Source organism: Physeter macrocephalus, unplaced genomic scaffold, assembly GCF_002837175.3.
Source record: "Physeter macrocephalus isolate SW-GA unplaced genomic scaffold, ASM283717v5 random_1291, whole genome shotgun sequence".
Classification (NCBI taxonomy): Eukaryota; Metazoa; Chordata; class Mammalia; order Artiodactyla; family Physeteridae; genus Physeter; species Physeter macrocephalus.
The window spans coordinates 3,734-25,000 of NW_021146443.1; the positions used below are offsets into that span (position 1 = coordinate 3,734).

Consider the following 21,267-nt stretch of genomic DNA (forward strand, 5'->3'; position numbering starts at 1 on the left):
CAAGGAGACTGAGGCTCCGAGATGTGAGCACTTTCCCAGGGCCACAGCCAGGGCACAGCACAACAGACCCTGAGCTGCTTCCACTGCCTCCAAGGCACACCAGCTGAGTGAGTGACCGAGGCGGGCTGGTTCTTTTGTGGGTGGCGAGCATGTGGAATGGAGCCCTGGGCTGCCTTGGTCACTCTGGGGCCCTGAACCTGGGCCCAGCAGAACAGGATGGGCTGCCCTCCCAAGGTGGGCAAAGGAAACCGAGCAGAAAGAACCAGGCTGAATTGCCAAGAAGACGCACGACTTTTAATTATGCTGGACAAGCAGGGCAGGGGTGAAGTCGGGCTGGGGGTGGTTGTACAGGACCAGCCTTCACGGCACCGAGTCAGGCCCTGCTGCCATCCCCCAGCCATGCAGCCATGGCTCCCCTGGCTATGAGTAAGCACCAGAGACCACCAGCGGGGCCACCTCTGCCCCGGAGTCCGCATAAGCACCAATGGGCGGAGGCCGTCTCCCTCTGGGGAGAGGTTCGGGCCACCTGGGGTTGCGGGAGGGGAAGGCTGGGGGCCACCAGGCTGTCCCACCCTGGGAGAGGGGGAAGGGACAGAAGTCCTGATGTCCCTCACTTGGCCTCAGCGTCGCCCAGCGCCTCCCTTGGCATCATGGCTCAGAGGAGGGTCCCCACAATTGACCTGGAATGTTGCTCGCTTTGGTTCCCCAGACCTGCTGAGGGGTCCAAAGCCCGGTGCCCTCTGTCCTGGCTCATTGCCCGGCAGCATTTGTAAAGGCAGCAGCAGGCCAGAGGCGGCTCTGCTGGGCAGGAGCTGCCCACCCGGGGCCTCAGCACCTTAACAGCCTGGAGAGCCGGAGGCACTGGGCTGGCGAGAGACACCAAGGAGGTCAGAGCACCTGGGGACAGACGTCAGTGTCTCACAGTGGCTGGGAGCCTGGGAGAACTGAGGCCCAGGCACCTTTGGCAAAGCGGGCTGAGCACGGCCCTGACAGCCGCCCGGCAGCGGGGCAAGGAGGACGTGTGCTGAGGAGGGTAGGAGCCCTCACAGGCTTCCATCCCAGCCGTGTGGGGAGCCATGGGCCTGGGCCCCCTTACCCCAAAATGCCCCCTAGCCCCGGGTCCTCTCCTCACAGCACCTTTCCGCTGACCAAGCCCCCCTGGGTTTGCTTTAATGATGGGCATTGGGCAAAAAAGAAAGGAACAGGCAGAGGATACCCCCCACCTGGGGTACCCTATCCTGCCATCCTGGGGAGTGGTGGGTAATGGGGGGCCACAGTGCCTGAATGCCCAGAACACAGACTTGTGTGATCAGAGACCCATGTGTTTCTCCGGGTCTGGTTTCAGAATCTGTGTCTCCCCGCCCTGGCTGGACTGGGTGCTCACCGAGAGCAGGGCCTGTGTCTGGTTCACCTCAGCCTTCCCGGAGCCTGGCACAGAGCAGGCGCTCAGTGAGTGTTTGATGACTGAATAAATGAACTGCGGCTGCACAAGTCGGGGCACGGACAGGAGTTCAGAGAGAAGGGAGAAGGCGCAAGAGACAAGAGGAGGGGGTGCCCTAGAAGGGTGAGAGAATTTCAGGATGTTGGGAAGATTCTAGAATGTTTGGAAGATCCTAGAATGTTGTGAAAGTTATAGGACCTGGTTACTCAAGTGGGGTCCATAGACCAGCAGCACCAGCATCACCCAGGAACGTCCTAGAAATGCAAAATCCTGGGCCCGTGCCACATCTGCTGAATCAGAACCAGCATTTTAGCACAATCCCTGGGTGATGCGGATGCACATTCAAGTTTGAAAAGTGCTGGTCTAAAAGGTTGGGAAAGTTCTAGAAGATTTAGGTTAGGAGGTTTCTGAAAATGTCCAAGAGAGGAGAGAGGCAGGAACAGACTGGGAGGGGTGATGGAGGGAAGGAAAGAGGAAAGAAGGCTGCCCAGAATGCCAGGTCCCAGGACCAACTTTACAGACAGGCAGACTGAGGCCCCGCAGGGGACAGACCTGCCCGTGACCACCCCAAGCCAGAGCTGCCCCACGGGAGGCACTAATCGTCCTCGGGCTTGATGAGGTGGCCGCTGAAGGTGATGTAGGTGTCGATGTCGTCGCTGTAGACGGCGTTCTCACGCTTACGCTTGAAGAGCCGTGCCCAAACACGGTCGCCGGGTGCCAGGGCCAGCATCACACTCTGGCTCTGCATGATGCTGCGGTCGCTGGGCTGCGCGTACAGGATGACGGCTGCCTCGTCGTTGTGCACGACGTGCACGTAGGTCTCCTTGAAGTTCCAGCTGTGCACGTTGAGGCTGAAGAAGTAGAGGCCGCGCAGGGGGGCAACGAAGTGGCCGGCAGCCAGGTTGAAGTGCCCGTCCGGGTTCACGAAGACCGTGTCGAAGAGCAGCGGCTGGAAACCCTCGCTGCTGTGCAGGGCCGTCTTGCGGCCCACCGAGAAGGCTGAGAAGCGCATCTGGCACGGGCCGCCAGGGCTGCCTGCTTGCCCCTTGGCACCCTTGGTGCCCTGGGGGCCGCGCTCCCCCCGGGGGCCCTCCCTGCCCAGCTTCCCGGGTGAGCCCAGTAGGCCTCGGTCCCCTTTGTCACCTGCGGAGACAAAAAGGAGAAAAGTCAGGGCAGGCACCCACGCCTGCACCCAGGGGCCTCCTAAGCATTTGCAGAAGGCTCGCCCCTGCCCAGAGACGGCAGGCCAGAGAAGAGCCAGCACCTACTGAGCACCTACTGCATGCCAGCCATCGCCACCCCGAGCGCCCCTCTAAAGGGGACACCATGTCCACCTCCACTCACAGAGAGGTGAAGGGACTCTCCCGGTGGCACAGCTTAGGAGCAGGGGAGCAGGACTCCAGCTGTGGTCTGTCTCCACACCAGCCTGCTCCCTCCTCAGCAGTGAGGGTCTGACTGTGGTCTCTGCCAGACCAGGCCTGGACCCCAGGTGTCACTGCACCCAGCGGGACTCCAGGGGGATGTGAGCGTGGCATTTCTGCCCCAGAGAAGGGATCACCCGGAAGGAAGTGTCCAGAGTCGGAGCCAGGCAGCCCTTGGTGGGCGTTACCGCCCCTCTGCATGACCTGGGGCCTTCGTGTTGGTGTCTTGGGATGTTTTTGTCTGTGTCTTGAAGAGGATCACGCACACCTCACAGGGATGCTCCTAGCCCTCTGGGAAAGCACCGGGTGAACCCTGCAGATACGAGGCAGGACGATTCACCCAGCACTGCCCAGCCCACCTCCCCCTGCCCTGGGCTCTGGCAGCATCTGCCCTGGTTCCCAGGCAGGCACGCCTCTGGCCAGCCCTTGTTCCAGGCTGACCTTGAACGCAAGAAAAGCAGGTGACCACCTACTTTTTATTTTTTTACCACCTACTTCTTGAGGGACCAGATCCCAAATATTTCCCTGCTGCCGGTCACAGAGCCTGCAATCACACCCTTAGCTACATCCTCTGAAGGAACTAGACGGCCCCGTGTTGTCCCGGGGTCCCCCATGACCACGGCAATGCTGCTGGGAAGAGGGGAAGAAGGGGCAGAAAAGAGGGCGCAGGTCCTCGGAGGAGAAGCCTGGAGAGAAGCAGGGAGGAGGGAGTCCATGGCTCTGTGGAGGTCTTCCTCACTGGCCTCGTTGGTGAACTACCTACCTCATCATGTGCCCTGCACTTTACATTTTGCAGAGCACTTGCTTCACCCCGGCCCCAAGGGAGGGCGTGAAGGGTAATTATAAGAGGGGGTTACCTTCTCCTTTTTACAAATGAGGCAGCAAGCCCAGGGAGGGAGAGACAAGCCTGCCCCACACAGCAAGGGAGCTGAAGAGCTGGGGCTGGGACCCAGGACTCCTGACACCAGCCAGACGCCTTCTGCCCAGCAGGCAGCTAGCCTGGCCCAGGAGAGGGGACATGGGGTTTTAAGGAGGATAGTGAGGGGGGAGTACAGTCAGCATCCAAGCACCTCGTCAGCCTCACATAGAGGGCTCTGTTGGCCTTGGGGAAGCGGTGATGTGTGAGGTGGTGGGCAAAGTAGGGAGAGGACAGGAGGGGCCCTCAACCACAAAATCTGAAGGCCCGAGGGTCTCAGGTGCCAGCTGACCCTCTGGAGTCCTCGGCGACAAATCCTAGCTCTGCCCCTAACAGCTGTGTGACCCCAGGAGAGCTCCTCCCCTCTCAGAGGCTCAGTTTCCCCATCTGCAAAGTGGGAGGAATGACAACATACCGAACTTGCGGGGTTGTCGTGAGCAAAGACAGAGGTTAAGGATGTCAAGGTCTGGCCCCAGGACCAGCCATTCACAGCCCCCAACAGCAGAAGCAGCTTCCTTGAGATTTGGTTTTAGAGGACAGGCAGCCAACTCTCACCTGGGTGGCCCTAGTGGCCCCCACGACTCCCCCTGATTCTACCTTTGTCTATTCTCCACAGAAATTAGAGTGATCCATTTGAAACCTAAGCTGGGCCAGGTCCCTCCTCTGCTCAAACCCTCCCCCACTCCCCATCTCACTCAGAGGAGGAGCCCACATCGGATCTGTTTTGTCTCCAACCTATCTCCTCCCCTTGCCCCCTGTTCCTTAAACACGTGAGGTCCGCTCTGGCCCCAGGGCCTTTGCACCTGCTATGCACTCTGCCTGGAATGCTCTTCCCCAGATATCCACGTGGCTTCTCCCCACCTTCTCAGTGAGACCGACACCGACCACCCCCATTTAATACGCAACCTGCCCCCCACAGCTGCACTCCAGACACCCCTTACCCTGCTCCACCTCGTCACTTCCATAGCATTTATCATCATGCATCTCATTAACTTGGGTGATATGTTTACTGCTCACTGTCTGCCTCCCCCACTAGAACAGAAGCTCCATAGTGGAGGCATCTCTGTCTGATGTGTACACGCTCCATCCCAGAATTCAGAATGGTCCTGGTATGCAGTAGGTACTTAATAAATGTGTGAATGAAAGAAAAGGTCTGGGACAGTTTTCTGTCCTGGTTTCTTCTGCTCCTTCCACCTCACCTCCCTGAGCCCAGGAAGAGATCCCCACGCCCTCCCTGTCCCCGACCAGGCCAGTCCAGCCCAAGCCACGTGTGAGTCCTCACCCTTCAGGATGGTGATGTTAATGTAGGGCCTGACCTCAGGCAGCATGTACGGGAGGGCGGACGGAGAGGCCAAGGACGCATGTGCAGCATCAGCAAGGACCAGGGGGTCCTCAGAGTCACAGCACCGTCGACAGAGCCCAGGGGAACTAGAGGCCGCGGCTTCCCCAGAGGTGGGCTCCTCGGTGGGGATTCCAAACACAGAGAGAGGGTGCAGGAGCACTGCCCAGAGGAGGCCCAGGGCAGCTATCCCCATGGCGACCTGGAGCAGGGAAGGAGGGACAGAAATATATTACCTTGACATCTACACTGCACTGATGCCCAGCGTGGATGCCACCACCCACAGCACGTGCGTTCCTGACATAACTCGGGGAGGGGGCACTAGTGCCCCCATTTAACAGATGAGAAGACAGAGGCCTACACGGGGAAGCAAGTTCTCCAAGGTCACAAAGAGACTTGTGGTAGTGCAAGCCTGGAGGCTGAGTCTCCCGGAACCCAGTCCCTGGGCATCTCTGGCACACATGGGCCCACGAAGGAGGACCCCCTCTGAAGACGAGGGTCCTGGGAGGCCTTTGCTGGGGTGGGTGAGGAAGATGCCCTGCTGCCCATGTGTCATAGCCAATGAGACTGTAAAATGCTTTTCTCACCCTCCCAACCTCCCTCTGGCTTGTTTTCTTGCCCCAGACTCCACCGTCGCTGGAGGGCAAGGTAGAAGAAGGTGCCCCTCAGGACGGACAAATTAGAAACAAACAAACAAAAGAAGTCCCTGCAGAAATGTACGTTGAAGGTGTGTAGCTGGTGTCAGCCCACCTCCTCTCTCAGCATGTTTGTGCAGTCAACAACCTACCAACTCGATCTCACACAAGAAGCCCTGCAGGGAAAGGAGCAGGAGAGAGTAAATTCATTGGAAGGTGGTTGTGTCAATCATCATAGACCTGCCAATCAGCTGCCAAGGTGGTAAGTTGGAACTAAGGGGCAGGACCCAGGAGGTCTGGAAAATTCAAAACGAACAGGGAAGTCCAAGGGTTTGTGAGGATCTGTCTTTGGCCTTAGCCAAGAAGGGATCCAGAGTTCACGGAGAGGGGCAGAAAGCAGCCTGGACAGCAGTGACTGGAGACAAGCTGGGGCTGGGTGGGCAGGAAGCCAGGCAAAGAGCCTTTGAGGTGGTGGCAGTCTTTGGGGGCTGGCACCGAGTTATCGCAGGATCAGAAACACTTCTGAAACCAGACTGGTTTTTACACTTCTGGTGTTCTTTGTTTATTTCCTTTTTGTTCTCCTTTAACATTTAGTACAATTCAAAAATATTTTTCTGTGGTTAATATGTGTAGAGAAGGTAAAATTATTATTTTTTTTTAAATGCCATTCTAACCTAACCTGAACACTGAGGTAGGAGTTGGGTTTTAAAGGGGCAGGAGCCCTCCCCCCAACAACCCCCTCCCCGCTCCCTGGGGGAAGGGTAGTAGCAGGAGAAGAGAGGGGTGGGCAGGCAGTCTCCAGAGCCATCACCCCTCTCCTGAAGGTGACCATTCCCAAGCCTCCCCCGCCTCCCCGGCCCCCGTTCTGCTTTCCTGGTTCTGCTCAATAAGGCACGTCAAATCTTCAGAGATCAACATCCCTTCTGTCCGAGATTATGTAAATTACACAACCCAGTGGTTTTGAGAAGAGCAAAATCCCCTCTTTTTCTTCCCATAGATGTGACCTCATGGGAAAAGATGAGGCTTTGGAGTCAGACTTGAGATCCCAGAATAGTTTACAAGCTGTGTGACCTAGGGCTAGTGGCTTAACGTCTCTGGGCTTCTTGCTCCCTGACATTTACAAGGAGGAGACAACACCACCTTCCTCCCCAGGTTATTTAGGAGGATTTAAATGCAGGGAAATTGCCTGACTTGTAAAAGACTCATAATTAAACGTTTGTTCCTTTCTCTGCTGCCCAACACGACCTCTCCCCAGGGCCTGCATGGGATAGGAAGAGCAGAACTGTTTCCAGAGGATTAAAACTGTTTGGGGACATTTCTGTTGGCCTAGCCAGCTGAGAGTCAAAAAATCTGTGACACAGAACTGTGACCTGATTGGTGGTGGGGGGGGGGGGGATGCAGGAAGCAGGAAGCAAAGCAGCCTTTAACCAAAGTAATAACCACAGCCATGGTCACTGACTGTCCCTGGAGGAAGGTGCAACTGTGACCTGATTGGTGGGGGGGGGGGGGGGGGGGATGCAGGAAGCAGGAAGCAAAGCAGCCTTTAACCAAAGTAATAACCACAGCCATGGTCACTGACTGTCCCTGGAGGAAGGTGCCACACAGGGATCAAATGTGAGGGACCACGCCATTGGGAGTGATTTGGGGGTCCCTGCTGCCTCCATGAGGGAGCTGGGGCCTCTTTGGGGTGGGGGAAGGGCCAGGCCCTGCTGAGCTGAGTTGGTGCCTGTCCAGGCAGGGGTGGGCACAAGACAGGAGCATCGGAGGGCAGCCCTTCACCAGGGCTAAAGTCTCAGTCAAAGGAGGGAATGGGGAAGGGAGACCCTAGAGGGGCTGGCCGGGGTCAGAAGGAGAGAGCAGGGCCCCGAGATGTGAGATGTGTCCAGGAAGAGAGGAGAAAGGAGAGGAATTCCAGGCTCTGACCCCAACCCCCTCTGCCCTGCTGGAGGAAGTTGCAGGACCTCCCGTCACTCACCCAGTGTCCTGCAGCCTCAAACAGCAGCTCACGGACCCCGGGCCTCTGGGCCGCCTCTGGTTCCTTGGTCCATGTTTGCAATTATAACTTGTTGCTGGCCCAGAGCCCCAGGCCTGGGCGGGCTGGCCAGGGAGGGAGGGAAAAAGGGATGGAGGCAGAGCAGAGGGAGGGAGGGAGGGAGGGAGGGTGGAGGGGGCGGGCTGAGCTGGCTTCCCACGTCCCCAGCTCCCTGCTCCCTCCCCTCCAGCCTCTGGGTTCTCCGGAGATAAAGGGAGCTGGGGATTTCCTTGGCTTAACTCTCTGGTGGTCCTAGAGGGTCTTGTTTCATTCAGAGACACCATAAAGCTCCAGCAGGAAGGGGTCTGAGGCCCCTGATGGGAAATCAAGGCTGGGAAGGGGAAGGGGGAAGGGCAGGGAGCCCCAGAAGTTGCTCAGGAAGGGAAGGCAGTGCTGGAATCCCCATGCCGGGGGCTCCAGCCTAGGCTGACGAGCTCGTTAGTTCTGAGTCACTGAGGCAGGCAGCACGGAGGGGGCATGGGCACTAGCCCAGTAGCCTCAGGTTCAAATCCTGGTACTGGCACCCACCGGCCAGTCCCTTCCCTCTCAGACCCTAGTTGTCTGTAGATCTCCAGTCCCCAGCCCCATCCGTGCCAGTCACAAGAGGAAGTTTAGTAAATGTTTGTTGAGTGAAGGTCTCACCTCCTCCGAGATCAGGTAAGAGTGTCAGGTAAGGGTGGCAGCCAGGTCAATAGCCCCATCCCCAATGGACACCAAAGTCCTCCTCCTCTGCCTGGAAATGATGCCATGATTATCCATCTTCCTGGTCTTCTACAGCCAATCCACCCGTGGAAATGACCCCCAAGAAGGTCACAGGAGGGCAGCCTGTACAGAATACCCCTGGGCCTCTGCTTCCTTCTGGTTAGGCTGCAGGAGGCTTTGCAAAGGCTGCAGCCCTGGTTCCCTGGGGTCAGAGACCCCTGTGCAAAGACTCTCTCAAACATCCCTCACCCTCTAGCCGCCTCTCATTCTACATTTGTTGAGTACTTACTGCCTGGGCCGGGCTTCATCTTTGCAGGGGTTTTTGGGAGCCAAAGGGTATTTACACCCATTTTCTTACTCTTCTTGGGAAAGGGAGCTAGTGGCGGGAGCTGATGTGACTTTCACAGGGTCACACAGTGAGTGAAGAGGAACCACAACCCTACAGAATGGAAGTGCTCTCCGTCCTACCAGAGTTCCCGCGATGGCACAGCTGGGCACGGTTGTGGGCAAAGGCTGCAAGAGAGAGGTGGTGACATTTCCACTCTCAGGAGGCACAGGAATGCAGCGACCCAGGGGGATTTATTGAAGTCTGGGGCTTTGGGCACTAACCCCCAGGCCCCACTCACAGCTGGGCAAAGTGTGGAGGATGGAACAGCCCTGGCTTTGTGTCCTTGACCATCTCCCATCTCTGAGCGTCTGTTTTTTTATTACTTTGGGGGATAAACACACAGCAGAATATCCAGGCCTGGAAGGACCCTTAGAGATGATCTAATCCAATTCCTTAACCTGTCCAGCAGGGACACTGTGACCAGGGAGGGCAAGTCTTTGGCTCAAGGTCAAACAGCAGACTGGAGTCCAAGTTGGGATGAGAGCCAGACTCTCCCAACTTCTAGTTTTGTGCTGCTTCCCCCTCCCAACCCACTTGGAGTACCCCACCCTCACCCCAGGCCTACTTAGGGGTTCAAGGGGCCCCAAAGGAAAGCAGATGGAAGGCCTAAGGACACTGGGAAAACTGTCAGGTCCACACTGGCTGTGCCCTCTATGTGGCCCTGCCCCAGGCAGCATTCCCAGGGCACTGGAGCCAGGGCTGCAGAGGGAGGGAGGCGAGGGAGCCCCCTCCCCACCCCCGCCTCACTGCCGCCACCATAGGGAAAAGGGCTGAGTCAGCAGCACTGGAGCAGGACACAGCTCCTGGCTGTCTCACAGAGATCTGGCTTAGGAAGCCTAGCATCTGAGGAAAAAGCGAAGAGAAGGGAAGACGGATGGGGGATGTGGAGAAGCAGGGCGGGGACACAGAGGTGGTTTGGTCCAGGGCCCATTGTGTGCTCCCTGCCACGCGCAAAAGCCCCTCTGCAGAGAAGGAGCCTCATCTCACTTGACAGGTGAGGAGGCTGAGGTCTGGAAAAGCCCATGATTCTCATCAGGTTCTAGGACCAGCTCCTCTGACTCCCAGCCAATGTCAATGCCCCAGAAAAGGGTCCCTTATCCCCCTTGGTCCAAGGCAGCTGGCTGGGGGCAGGGCAGGCAAGGGAGTAGGACTCAGGAATATTATACGCTACTCTAATATTTTTCCTCCCTCTCTCTTCCACCATGTCGCAAATTACCCCATTTGTGCATCAGCCCTTGGTCTCCGAGCCATTCTGAGGATGTCCCCAGCAGGCCAGCCAGGCAGCTTGGAGACAGAGACCCAGCCCCGGGGCAGACAAAACTGGGTTACGTCTCAGCTCCACCTCCTTCTAGTTTTGTGTCCTTGGGCGTGTCTCCCTACCTCTGAGCCTTGGTGACCCGAGGCCAGAGGAACATGAGGAGGCCAAGACCATCTGAGCAGCCTGGTGGGATAACCAATGGGGGTACTCTACACCGGCCACCAAGCAGGGCTTCTCCCGGGTTAAACCCTGAATATGGTGAGGGCATGAGCCCGTTCTCCTCATGCACGCTGATGAGACACACACTCACCAACTCTCAGAACCAAGCTCCTAGCCACATCCACCTTCCCGCCCAAGGTTGGGAAGAAGATATAAAACTAGTGACATTTAGTCAGTGCGTAGAAAGCACCAAGAACCCTTCATGCATTTTTAAAAAATAAAATGTGTGCCTCTCATAAAGTGAGACAGAACCCAAAACATGATTCTTGGAGTCAGCTATGCAAGTCGTGTTTGGCCAAGTCACGGATCTAACTGTTCTAGGACGGTAATGAAGAAACTAAACAAAGGAAACCGTGAGCGCCACCTACTGGGGAGAGGCTATGCGCCTGGCACCCACCCCGTTCCACCCCGGGCTTGTGATGCTCCCCACCCGTCCCCTTCTTAGGGAGCTAAGGAGGGGAGAAGGGGGAAGATGAAGGGCCCACTAAGACGTGCTAGGGGCTGGCTGGGGCGCCCGTTCCCTCACTTCTTCCTCCAAACCCCACTTCCTGCAAAGTGGGCAGAGGGTCCAATGGGACCCTCCCTCTCCAAGGCAGCTCGCTCACTCGGCTTCCTGGTTCTGCACACCCCTCCTTCGACTAGCTGGGTCATCCCGGGTGAACTTCGCTCTCCGAACTCAGTTACTCCGTCCTGGGCTTTTCAGCAACCCATGTCTGTTCCTACGGGTGTTAATCCGAGTTGGGCGAGTTTAATCCCATTGTACAGAAGGGGAAAGAGAATCCCCAAGGGGCCCAGAAAAGGAAAAAGCCAGCCCCATCCCAGTCCTCTCGGACCCTGACGAGGACCCTGTTGTTACAGAGTGGGGAAACTGAGGCTCAGGGAAACAGGTGAAGCAACTGGCTCCCTCCCCAGGGCTGACTAGTGGCAGAGCGGGATGATGGGGTCGCCAAGGCACGCGGGAGGCCAGCGCCATCCTCCCCGCTTCTCTCCGCAGAATTAAGGGGAGTGACTCCCACCCCCCCAAGCCGGGGAAGCCCCTCCATGCCCACCCGCTTCGGGTTCAAACCCTGGGAAAAGACTGCCGTCAGCTGCAGCCACTCTTGGCACCACCTAGGGCTCAGCCAGACCAGACCCCCGCCACGTAGAAACCCGCCGGCTTGCGGGCGGAGGGAGCGGCTCTGCTCCTGCCACCGCGCCTCTATCCGGGAAGCAGACAGCGAGACGAAAGAAAGGAGCCGCTGCGGCGCCGGGGAGGGGCCTTGGCGAGTCCAGCTCCCGGCGGAGTCGAACAGAACCGAGCAAAGCCGAACTTGGCCGAGCAGAGCCGAGTCCGGCCGAGCCCAGCGTGTCCGGCCGATTATCGCCGGGTCTGACCGAGTGGATCCGAGTGGTGCCGAATAGAGCCGAGTCCGGCTGAGCGGAGCGGCTGAGGGCTCCAAGCGGAGAGGGGAAGGTTACGCGGCGCCCCCTGCCGGACACAGAACACAGCGCTGGCGTCGGCCTGAGCCAACCCGCCGCCTCCCGGTCCTGCGACAGTCCTGTGAGATGGGGCTACCGAGCCCATTTTATGGATGAGGAAACTAAGGCTCCAAGAGGTTTTTGAGGCTAGCCCAAAGGCACGCAGAGCTAAGAAGTGGTGGCTGTGCGGCTCGAAATGGATTGTGTGGCCGTGAGCTCACCTGCCACACCACCCATGTCAGTGGGCATTGTGTGTTTGCTTTGTTCTCCCCATAATTGCTGCCATTTATCATGGTCAGCAGGGAGGAGGGACCCACCCTGTCTGATGAGCGGGCGGAAGGCCCGCGCCGAGCACAGAGACAACCCCTCCTCTTACAGATGGTGAAACCAAGCAGGCTCTGGGCACCCTGACCAAGCGCAGCAAGGCCAGCAGTTCCTGTGTGCAAATATTGACATATTTCCTGGTCATTAACGCAGAGAGCAGGACCGAGAGGCCCCGTGCTCCTGCAGGCCTCATTTTCCCTTCCTGTTAACAAGATGGCCAGAGGGCAGGGGCTCCTGGCTGTGTACAGGCTGTGTCCCCGGGCTGTGTGAGCCAGGACCTGGGGTGTCTGGGACCCTGGAGGAGGCCAAGTGTGGCCCCGGGCACTTTCTTTGAACCTGTGAAAAAGTGAAGACTGGCCTTGCTCTCCGTGCACACGTATGTGCATGAGTGTGTCACTGGCATGCACTCCTGTGTACACACCACCTTAGCCTGCCAGGCAGGCCTATGCCGAGGCTGCAGGGCTCGCTGGAGGGTGCTCGCAGCAAGTGAGTAGTGTCAGAGGAAGCCAGCGGTCAGACGGCATTAGCGGGAGCAGCCGCCCTTGCTGGCCAGGGATTCCTGGGGTTGGTCCAGCTTGATGTCGATCATCCCTTCTTTGCTTTTCTCCTGGACATTCTCCATTCCAGGCAGAGCCGAGGCCACACGTCCGAAGAGGTGCTTCACGTTGTAGCTGGTCTTGGCACTGGTCTCGATGAACGTGGCACTCAGTTCTCTGACACGCTGCTTGCCCTCCTGGATGGTCACCTGCCTCTTGTCGGCCAGGTCGGTCTTGCCGCCCACCAGCAGGATGATGACGTCACTGCCCCTGTCTGTCCTGACGTCATCGATCCGCTGGTCTGGGCTGCCCTTCATGCCTGTTGAGTCTTGCCCAAGGACGTCATCTGTTACTGCCAGTGGCCGCCAAGGAGCTGGCACCATTGGCCTCAGAGCTCTTTCCACCCCCAGCATCACTCCTGCCACCCTGGCCCTCAATTTCATAGTTTCTAAAAGCTATAGACACTGGACTGGGGGCTAGGAAAACGTGGTTCTTGGTCCTGCCCCTGGTGCTGTGACCCTGGGCAAATCACATGACCGTCCCAGGCCTCACTATCTTTAGCTGTAAAATGGGTAGCAGAGCTGTTCTTAGTACCTTGAGCATCTCGCATGCCTCCTCCTGGTGCACAAACTCCAGTTCTCTCTTGATGCTTGGCAGGGCTATAACCCTTCTGGGGAGACGTCCTCCCCAACCCATGGCTGGATTCTTGCTTCTGTTAAAGCACTTCTCATGTTTATTTAACACATAGCACCTACGATGCACTGTTCTAAGCTGTTTATAAATCTCTATTCATTTAATCTTCTTAACAGTAGACATCTACTCTCATCTTCATCTCAAAGAGGAGGAAACTGAGGCACAGGAAGGTTAATTAACTGGCTCTAGGTCAAACAGCTAGTGAATGGATGAGTCGGGACTCAAAACCAGACAGTTCCAGGTTCCGGGGGCTTAAGAACCACCTCTTTATCTCTTATGTTCAGTACAACTTCCTTCACCCCTGAAGACAGGCCTTGTACTTCTCTGCCTTCAGCTTTTTGCAGTTGGCGGCTGTTCTGTAAACACTTGTTGAAGGAAAGAATGAATGAATTAGTCCAAGGTCCTCCAGAGACCCAGGAGAGGAGGGACTGTTGGCTCCGTTTTGTAGGTGGGAATTGTATTAGTTTGCTGCCAGAACAAAGTACCACAGACTAGGTGGTTTAAACAACAGAAATTTATTTTCTCATAGTTCTGCAGGCTAGAAGTCCAAGATCAAGGTGTCAGGCAGGGTTGCTTCCTTCTGAGGGCTGTGAGGAAGGACCTCTTCCAGGCCGCTCTCCCAGCTTCTGGTGGTTTGCTGGCAATCTTTGGCATTAACTCGTGGAAGCATCACTCCAGCATTTTCCCCATGCTCGTGTCTGTGTCCTAATCTTCCCTTTTCTTAAAAACGCCAGTCATATTGGAATAGGACCCCACCTGACTCCAGGGTGACGTCATCTTAACTGCTTATAACTGCAAGGACCCTATTTCCAAATAAGGTCACATCCGGAGGTACTAGAGGTTAGGACTTCAAATGAATTTGAGGGGGGAGCGGTACACAATTCAATGCACAACTGGAATTAACCTCCTAGGCTGTCTGACACAGCTTCTGTCCCTGAATTGGGCCTTCCCTCTGCTTTTCTCCCTTTCATTCACTGCCTTCCTTCAACCCCAGGGCCTTAGCACATACAGTCCCCCTGCCGGGCACACTCAGGTTCACCCTCTGCTCTCAGTGCCGCCCCCAACACGGACCCCTCCCCCCAGCTGTGATCCCCCAGAGCACAGGGCACTGCTGTCCCCACTGGATAGTGGTCCATTTACTTGTGTGGTTGCCTGTTTCCCCAGCCCGGTGTCAGGGCCTTGCATACAGCGGGTGCTCAGAAAAGTATTAACTTAATGAACTTTGCCCAGAGAGGTCAGTAAATGGCCAAGGCTGTGTGGTAGGTTCATGGCAGAGTGGGCCTAGGTCCCAGGCCTCCTGACTTTGGGTCTCATGACATTTTGGGGACGTGTTTGCCCCATGGCCTTCCAGTAGAATCACCAAGAGTCTCACCAGGGCCTGCCAGTGACAGGGGAGCAGCCTGAGGTTTTGGCGGGACCGTGGCTTTGCACAACTCCAGAGAGAGCTCCTCACATTACAGCCTGGGGTTCTTGCCGCCTTTAGAGTGCTTTCTTCTGTGTCTGGAGTCCTGTGGCACCCAGGCTGTCACCTCCCCATGGGACTGTGGCCTCCGTCTCCCCCACCCCTTGGAGGTGAGGAGGGCCTGAAGCCCTAAGGCCTTGGCCTCCTATCCCAGGCCCTGCAGACTCCTGGCTCCTTTCTGCTGGTGCTGAGGCTGACATATGAAGTCCTGGTCCAGAGCCTGGTGGCCATGGGCTGTTGCCAGGCAACAGCCTCTGAGAGACAAGTTCAAGGTAAGGTCTTGGGTCTGAGCAACTTGGATGTCTGGAGAGACGGAATCAGGCAGAGAGGGTCATCGCCACCCCTTCCTGCCGGCTCGGACTCACGGCCCCAGAGCCTGCCCTCAGCCCACAGCCCCTGCAGTTCCCACAACGCACAGATCCCAGCCCCAAACCCCCATATAACTCCTTCCATTCCCCTGATGCCCCCCGCCATTTATTCAGGGTCACCGCATTGCACAGATCCAAAGGAGGCTAGAGTCACAGTGTGAAAATTCCCCCCCGGAATTGAGAAATGGAATTCCCCCATTCAGTCATTTATTCCGAATGGTCATATGAGGGGCCCACAGCACTGCCAGGCCCTGGGAACACAGATGCATCAGGCACAGCCGCTGCCTGGAGGGACAAAGCTATTGGGACACCACACACGCACGCACGCACACACAAGAGCATGCACAGGTAGTGACATATGGTGAGATGGGGAAGCTGGAGGGCTGTGGGATCCAGGGAGGGGACCCTGGCCCAGGCCCTCTCCCCACACAACCTGGGCTGCAAGCAGTTCCTCTGCTCCCACCCCGTGCACACCTGCCACACACACAGCAAGCCCTCGGTGTTACACCCCAATACACATTCACTCGTGGATATGGCTGAGATGCCCTGAGCACCTATTATGTGCCCTGCACTGTGTTTACACACCCCTCCCCCATCCCGTTATTGTTGCTGCCTGGCTCTTCTCTCCCTGCCATTGATAGTCAGTCCCTGACCCAACTCCTACCCCACTGATCAGGCCAAACTGTCCATCACAGTGTCCCACCTCCTCTCTAGCTGGAAAGATGGGCACATGACCCACATCTGGCCAATCATGGCATTCTATCACCTTGTCTTTGGTGATTGGCCCAAGGGGCCATCATGTGACTCAGTTAGAGCCAGTCAGCTCTCTTGCATGAGATCTGATATTTGGACACAGGAAGAGAGTATATCTACTGCCTTTGGATCAAGATCTGTAAGGGTGCAGGCCGAGGCTTGTCAGGAACGTCTTCCATGACTCCTGGAGGACCAGGATTCTGGGAGGCTATACACAAAGAGACCTGGGCACAGCTCCTGTTCCCAGAGCTGAGAGACAGGAGAGAAGGAGCATCCCGGTAGAGATGGATGCCCGCACCCACCCCCACCCATGCACGCCCGTCTAAAAACACAGCGCCTGCCAGAGGAATTGGCCCAGGCCAGTTGTCATGTGTCACTGACTTTATTGACAAGAGTTAGAGTCAGAATTTCCCTAAGGGGCCTCCCAGCCACCCTTGTAGAAGAGGCTCACTTGCCCCAGGAATCAGGAAAGTAGGGTTGGCCAGGAAAGCAGGAAATGCTGGAATGCCAGGGGCCCTCTTTCCTCAGACCCCCAGATCCCCCTCAGGGGAACACCAGACTGAGGACTGGGCCTCCAACCTCCACACAAGCTCTAGTTTTGTAAACTTCTTTCCCCCTGATGGGGCCTCACTCTCCCCCAAGCCCTGCCTCCCTGATCCTTGGTCTCTGACCCCCAACTTCCCTTCCTCATGTCCTGTAGTGCTCTCACCCCCAAGGGCTGGAGACAGAGAAGCCACTTGATGAAGGAGAAGGGGTTGAAGGCCACACCTGGCAGGGGGCTGCCTCCACTCTATAATCTGTTAAGGCCCACCCCCAGCCATTGCAGTGTGCATGGCAGTTTACCCCAAACGACTCCTTTTCTTCCCAGATCCCAGGAGGCAGGCAAGCTGGGACAACCACTTCCATTTTGTGATGGGAAACTGAGGCCCAGAGAGGTCAAGGCTAGACAGGATCTGAAGGTGAGTTGAAGATCTAGGCCTCCCAACTTGTGGTTCCCATGCTTTCCCTGAGGACCCCCTACCCTCTGCGGGGTGGGGGGTTGGGAGATTTAACTGGAGGTACCACCCTCCCCAGGACCAGTCTTGCTGTGGCTCTAAGGGGTCATCTCTGGGAGGGAGTCCAGGCCAGCCCAGGCCCAGCCTTGGACAGTGGCCTCTCCCTGTGGCCTCCCTCCAGCCTCCTCTAGTCTTGTCTTCCTTGGGCCTTCCCGACCTGCTGCCCTGGGGCATGTAGAGGACCGGGAGGCCTGCTCCCCAGCCTGCAGCGCTGCACCACTCCTCCCAACCTCTCCGGGGAGCCAGGCCTTGCTTCTCAGCTCTGCCCCCAGGCTTCCACCAAGGCCTAGCCCTTCTAACCAGCACTGTAGGCCCTCAAGGGGGCTGAGCCTGTACCTTTCAGAGCATTTGCTTTTCCACCCTGACGGCATCCTTTCCTTGAGTTTGATCAGGCCAGGCACCGGCAACCATGTTTCATTGATGCTGCAGCTGAGCTCAGCCCAGAGGGGCCAAGGTCGGCTCCAAGGTCATGGAACAGATCTGTCCTCCACCTCCTCCTCCTTGTCCTCCTCCTTCTCCTTTTTCTTCCTCCTTTCTCTTCCCCCTTCCTCTCCCTCCTCTTCTTCTTCCTTCTCCTCCCAGCTCTGTTTAGACACTCTGCCTTTCCATTCCCGTCTGCCTGGGCCAGGTCCCTGCCTTAGTCGCCGAGCGGGGGGAAGCAGGGAGGATTTCTCCTATGAGGAGGTTCCTGAGCCCTCAAAGACCCTGGGACCCCCTCCAGCCACAGGACACAAAGTGAGCTGCTTTGAGGATTGATTAGCTGCCCCCAACAGGGCCTGAGCTAGCCTTTGGGTGGCCTAAGCTTCTGCAACATGGGGTCCCTCTTTAAGAAAAGGAATACAAAATTACAAGTACAAAATTAGACTCAGGGCCTCAGAAGGGCCCAAGCAGTCAGGGACCCTGAAGCTCGACTTAATTCGCTTCCTGGAAAATCACCTCTTCTCCTCTTGTCCAGGAATACAGGAGTCCTGGCATTGACTGTCTGGGCCAAGAGGGCCTGGAAGTTATTGGGTTGTTTAGCAGGTGAGGCCTGAGGCCCAGAGAGGAGAAGAGCTGGCCCACAGCCTTGCAGCAAGAGGGGGAGAGCTCATGGGGGCCTGGGCAATCTCACACCCCTTCTCCCTACCAGGTAAGACTTCATCCTATTTGGGGATGCAGTACCACTCCCTGTGAATGTGGGCCCCCACTCCCTCTTTTGTGAACCTGACTCTGAGCCCGGGAAATCCAGGCCTTGGTTTATCCCTCTGAGGGCCGAGATTGAGGATGCTCTGTTTCAGACGGGGAAAGCCAGTCGGTACCTATCCCCTTAACCTGACCCTACCCAGCCCAGCGGTGATGCCCCTCCAGACTTCTCATCTGATGGAGCTCATCCAGGCCGTATCTCCCATCCCTGAGTCACAGAGGAGAACACAAGGCCCAGAGAGGGGACGTGACCTATCTGAGGTCACGCAGCAAGTCTCGGCAGCAATGCGATCAGAGCCCGGGCCTCTGAACTTCCCACCATGGGCCCCTGGCACCTCAGGTGGCATGCCCTAGGCGTACCCACAGTCTTTGCCCTGTCCTTGGGCTACCCTGGCCCTCCGCAGGCCCTTACAGGTAGCTGATGTTCAGGGTGCCTGACTTCTCCGCAGCTGAGGGCTCTTGGGGTAGGAACTGACGCTCCTTTCTGGTGGGGCCGCTGGGAGGCTGCTCCTGTGCGCTGGGGCCCGGCTGCGTGATCCGCTTGACCCGGCCGCTCACCTCCTCCGGCGCCTCATGCTTCCCTGCCCCCTCCTGCCCGTCCTCACCACCTCCACCCTCTTCCTCATCCTCCTCTTCCTCTGTCTTCCCTGGAGGCCCCAGGGGAGGCTCCTGGTTGCGTACACGGCGGGAGGGCCGCAGCAGGACCCTGCGGAAGCCCTGCTTGAAGCGGTAGGAGAGGAAGCCATAAAGGATGGGGTTGGCACAGCTGTTGGCGTAGGGCAGTGCCACCACCAGGAAGTAGAGGCCGAAGAAGGCGGGTTCCTCAGGCAGCGGGCACACCACGTTGACGATGTTGAGCACATAAAAGGGCATCCAGCAGAGGACAAAGAGTGCCACCACGGCCACCACCATGCGCGTGACCCTGCGCTCAGAATGCCGCCGCCGCTGGCACGAGGGTGCCCACACCCGCCGCCCCGCTGAGCGCACCTTGACCACGATGAGCAGGTAGCAGAGGCAAATGACCAGCAGCGGCCCAAAGAAGCCCAGTGCGGCCGTGTAGATGATGAAGCCAGCCCGCCAGGCCGCCGCCGGCTCGGGCCACTGCATGTGGCAGGTGCTCATGCCACGGGGCACGCCCGAGAAGACCACCACGGGCAGCACTACCACGGCTGAGGCCACCCAGACGGCCGCACTGACGGTGCGGGCCACGGGCGCCGTGCGCCAGCGGGCCGAGCGGGTGGGATGCGCTACCGCCAAGTAGCGGTCCACGCTCATGACAGTGAGACAGAAGATGCTGGTGAACTGGTTGATGCCATCCACAGCCATGACCAGGCGGCACATGAGGGCCCCGAAGGGCCAGTAGGACAGGGCGTTCTGGGCGGCCAGGAAGGGCAGCCCCAGCATGAAAAGCTCATCAGCCAGCGCCAGGTTGAGGATGTAGATGTTGGTGACCGAGGGGCTGGCCGTCTGTCGCAGGACCACGTAGATGACCAGCGAGTTGCCCAGCAGGCCCACCACGCACACCACCAGGTAGACCAGTGGGACCAGAATGCCGCTGACAGCCAGCCCTGCTTCACTGTGCGCTGCGGACGCGTTTCCGAGGATGGCGTCCAGGGGCCGAGCCGAAGAGGCGCCCCAGGGTTCCGAGGGCGTGGGCACCAGGGGAGGATAGCCAGGGGTGTCCATGGCCAAGAGAGGGTGGTCAGCAGTCGGCTACTGGCCTGGAGGAGGGAGGACACAGTTTGGTCATGGCAGGGCACGGCTTTCTCTCTTCAGCCCCTCCCCCATCACACTGAACCTGGAGACTTCCTGAGCACCTGGCCAGAGTTTGACGGGTCACGGCTCATTCAGTCTGCACAGGCCAGCAAGGGAGGCGGGCAAGGTCTCCCCACTTCTCACATGAGGAAACTGAGTCTCAAAGAGGTGAAGTGACCGCTCTGTACCACATAGCGGGGCTGTGGCATGGGACTCTGGCTTGCCTGGCCCCAAAGAGCAGGGCCAGCACTGACCTGGACACCAGTGTCCCTTCACCTGTGCACAGGGCAAGTGCTCCACAAATGTTCAGTAAAGGGATCATTCCATAAGCTGATGACAACATAAGCCCTTTCCTCCATACCAGCATTTTCCAAACGTGTTTGACACCAGTGCCTTTTACATTGCAACCCGACGACCGTCCTATTGTTCCATAAATCAATATTTGCCCTTTCTACATAAGATTAGCCTGCTGGCACAGCCCCAAGGGGATCACCCACTGTGATAGACTGAATGTGTCCTCCCCCACGCCAAATTGATATGTTAAAATCCTAACCCCCAGTGTGATGGTATTAGATGGGTGGGCCTTTGGGGGGTGATTCGGTTGCGAGGGTAGAGCCCTCGTGAATGGGATTAGTGCCCTTCTAAAGGAGACCCCAGAGAGCTCCCATGTCCCTTCTGCCATGCAAGGAAACAGCAAGAAAACAGCCACCTATGAACCAGGAAGCAGGTCCCCAGCAGACACTGAATCTGCCGGCACACTGATCTCGGACCTCCCGGCCTCCAGAACGGTGAGGAATGAATTTCTGCTGTTTATAAGCCACCCAGTCTATGGTATTCTGTTACAACAATCTGGACAGACTGAGACACCCCCCAGACAGGTCTCAGCTCTCACACTAGAAAAACACTGCTGCATATCACAGATCCTTAACCTTGAACCCCAGTCTCTTGATGAACTTCAGAGGATCCGTAAACCCCCCAAACTCTGGTGAAAGTTAATACATCCTTGTTTTTTCTGGGCAGAGTCCAGCGCTTTCATCAGATTCCTCAGATTCTGAACGGAGTTAAGAACCACAGGCTCAGAGGTGTCCCTTTCCCTGGAGATCAAAGCCCTTGAGGACTCTCCCAGCCCTGCTCATCCCACTGCATCCCGACAAAGACCCTGCTGTGAACAGGGCTGTGAAGGATGATTGGCTGTGAACCTGGGGGGGTGGGCGGCTGGGCCCCCTTCTGCCCCAGAGGCTGACCGATGGTGGAAAAATTCACAACACACTAGAGGTAAGGACAAGCATAGCCAGCTCCCCCCTGCGCTGGTGGGGCGGGCTCCCCCGAG

The 21,267-nt window shown here is 57.5% G+C and overlaps 3 protein-coding genes across 3 annotated transcripts; all 3 read right to left on the reverse strand.

The window, feature by feature from the left end:
* Positions 1-294: 294 nt before the first annotated feature.
* Positions 295-7,868, reverse strand: C1QTNF6 (C1q and TNF related 6). Its single transcript, XM_007111762.4, has 3 exons — positions 7,728-7,868; positions 5,061-5,319; positions 295-2,584 (listed from the first exon to the last, which is right to left on the reverse strand). Exons 2-3 carry the CDS (start codon positions 5,311-5,313, stop codon positions 2,037-2,039), a joined length of 801 nt encoding a protein of 266 aa, XP_007111824.1. The 5' UTR covers positions 5,314-5,319; positions 7,728-7,868; the 3' UTR covers positions 295-2,036.
* A 4,788-nt stretch (positions 7,869-12,656) lies between these two features.
* LOC102995654 (ras-related protein Rab-6B-like) lies at positions 12,657-13,052 on the reverse strand. Its single transcript, XM_055083436.1, has one exon. The coding sequence runs from the start codon at positions 13,050-13,052 to the stop codon at positions 12,657-12,659; it is 396 nt and encodes a 131-aa protein (XP_054939411.1).
* A 5,538-nt stretch (positions 13,053-18,590) lies between these two features.
* Positions 18,591-19,868, reverse strand: SSTR3 (somatostatin receptor 3). The gene has a single exon (XM_007111761.1). It carries the CDS (start codon positions 19,866-19,868, stop codon positions 18,591-18,593), a length of 1,278 nt encoding a protein of 425 aa, XP_007111823.1.
* Positions 19,869-21,267: the final 1,399 nt, after the last annotated feature.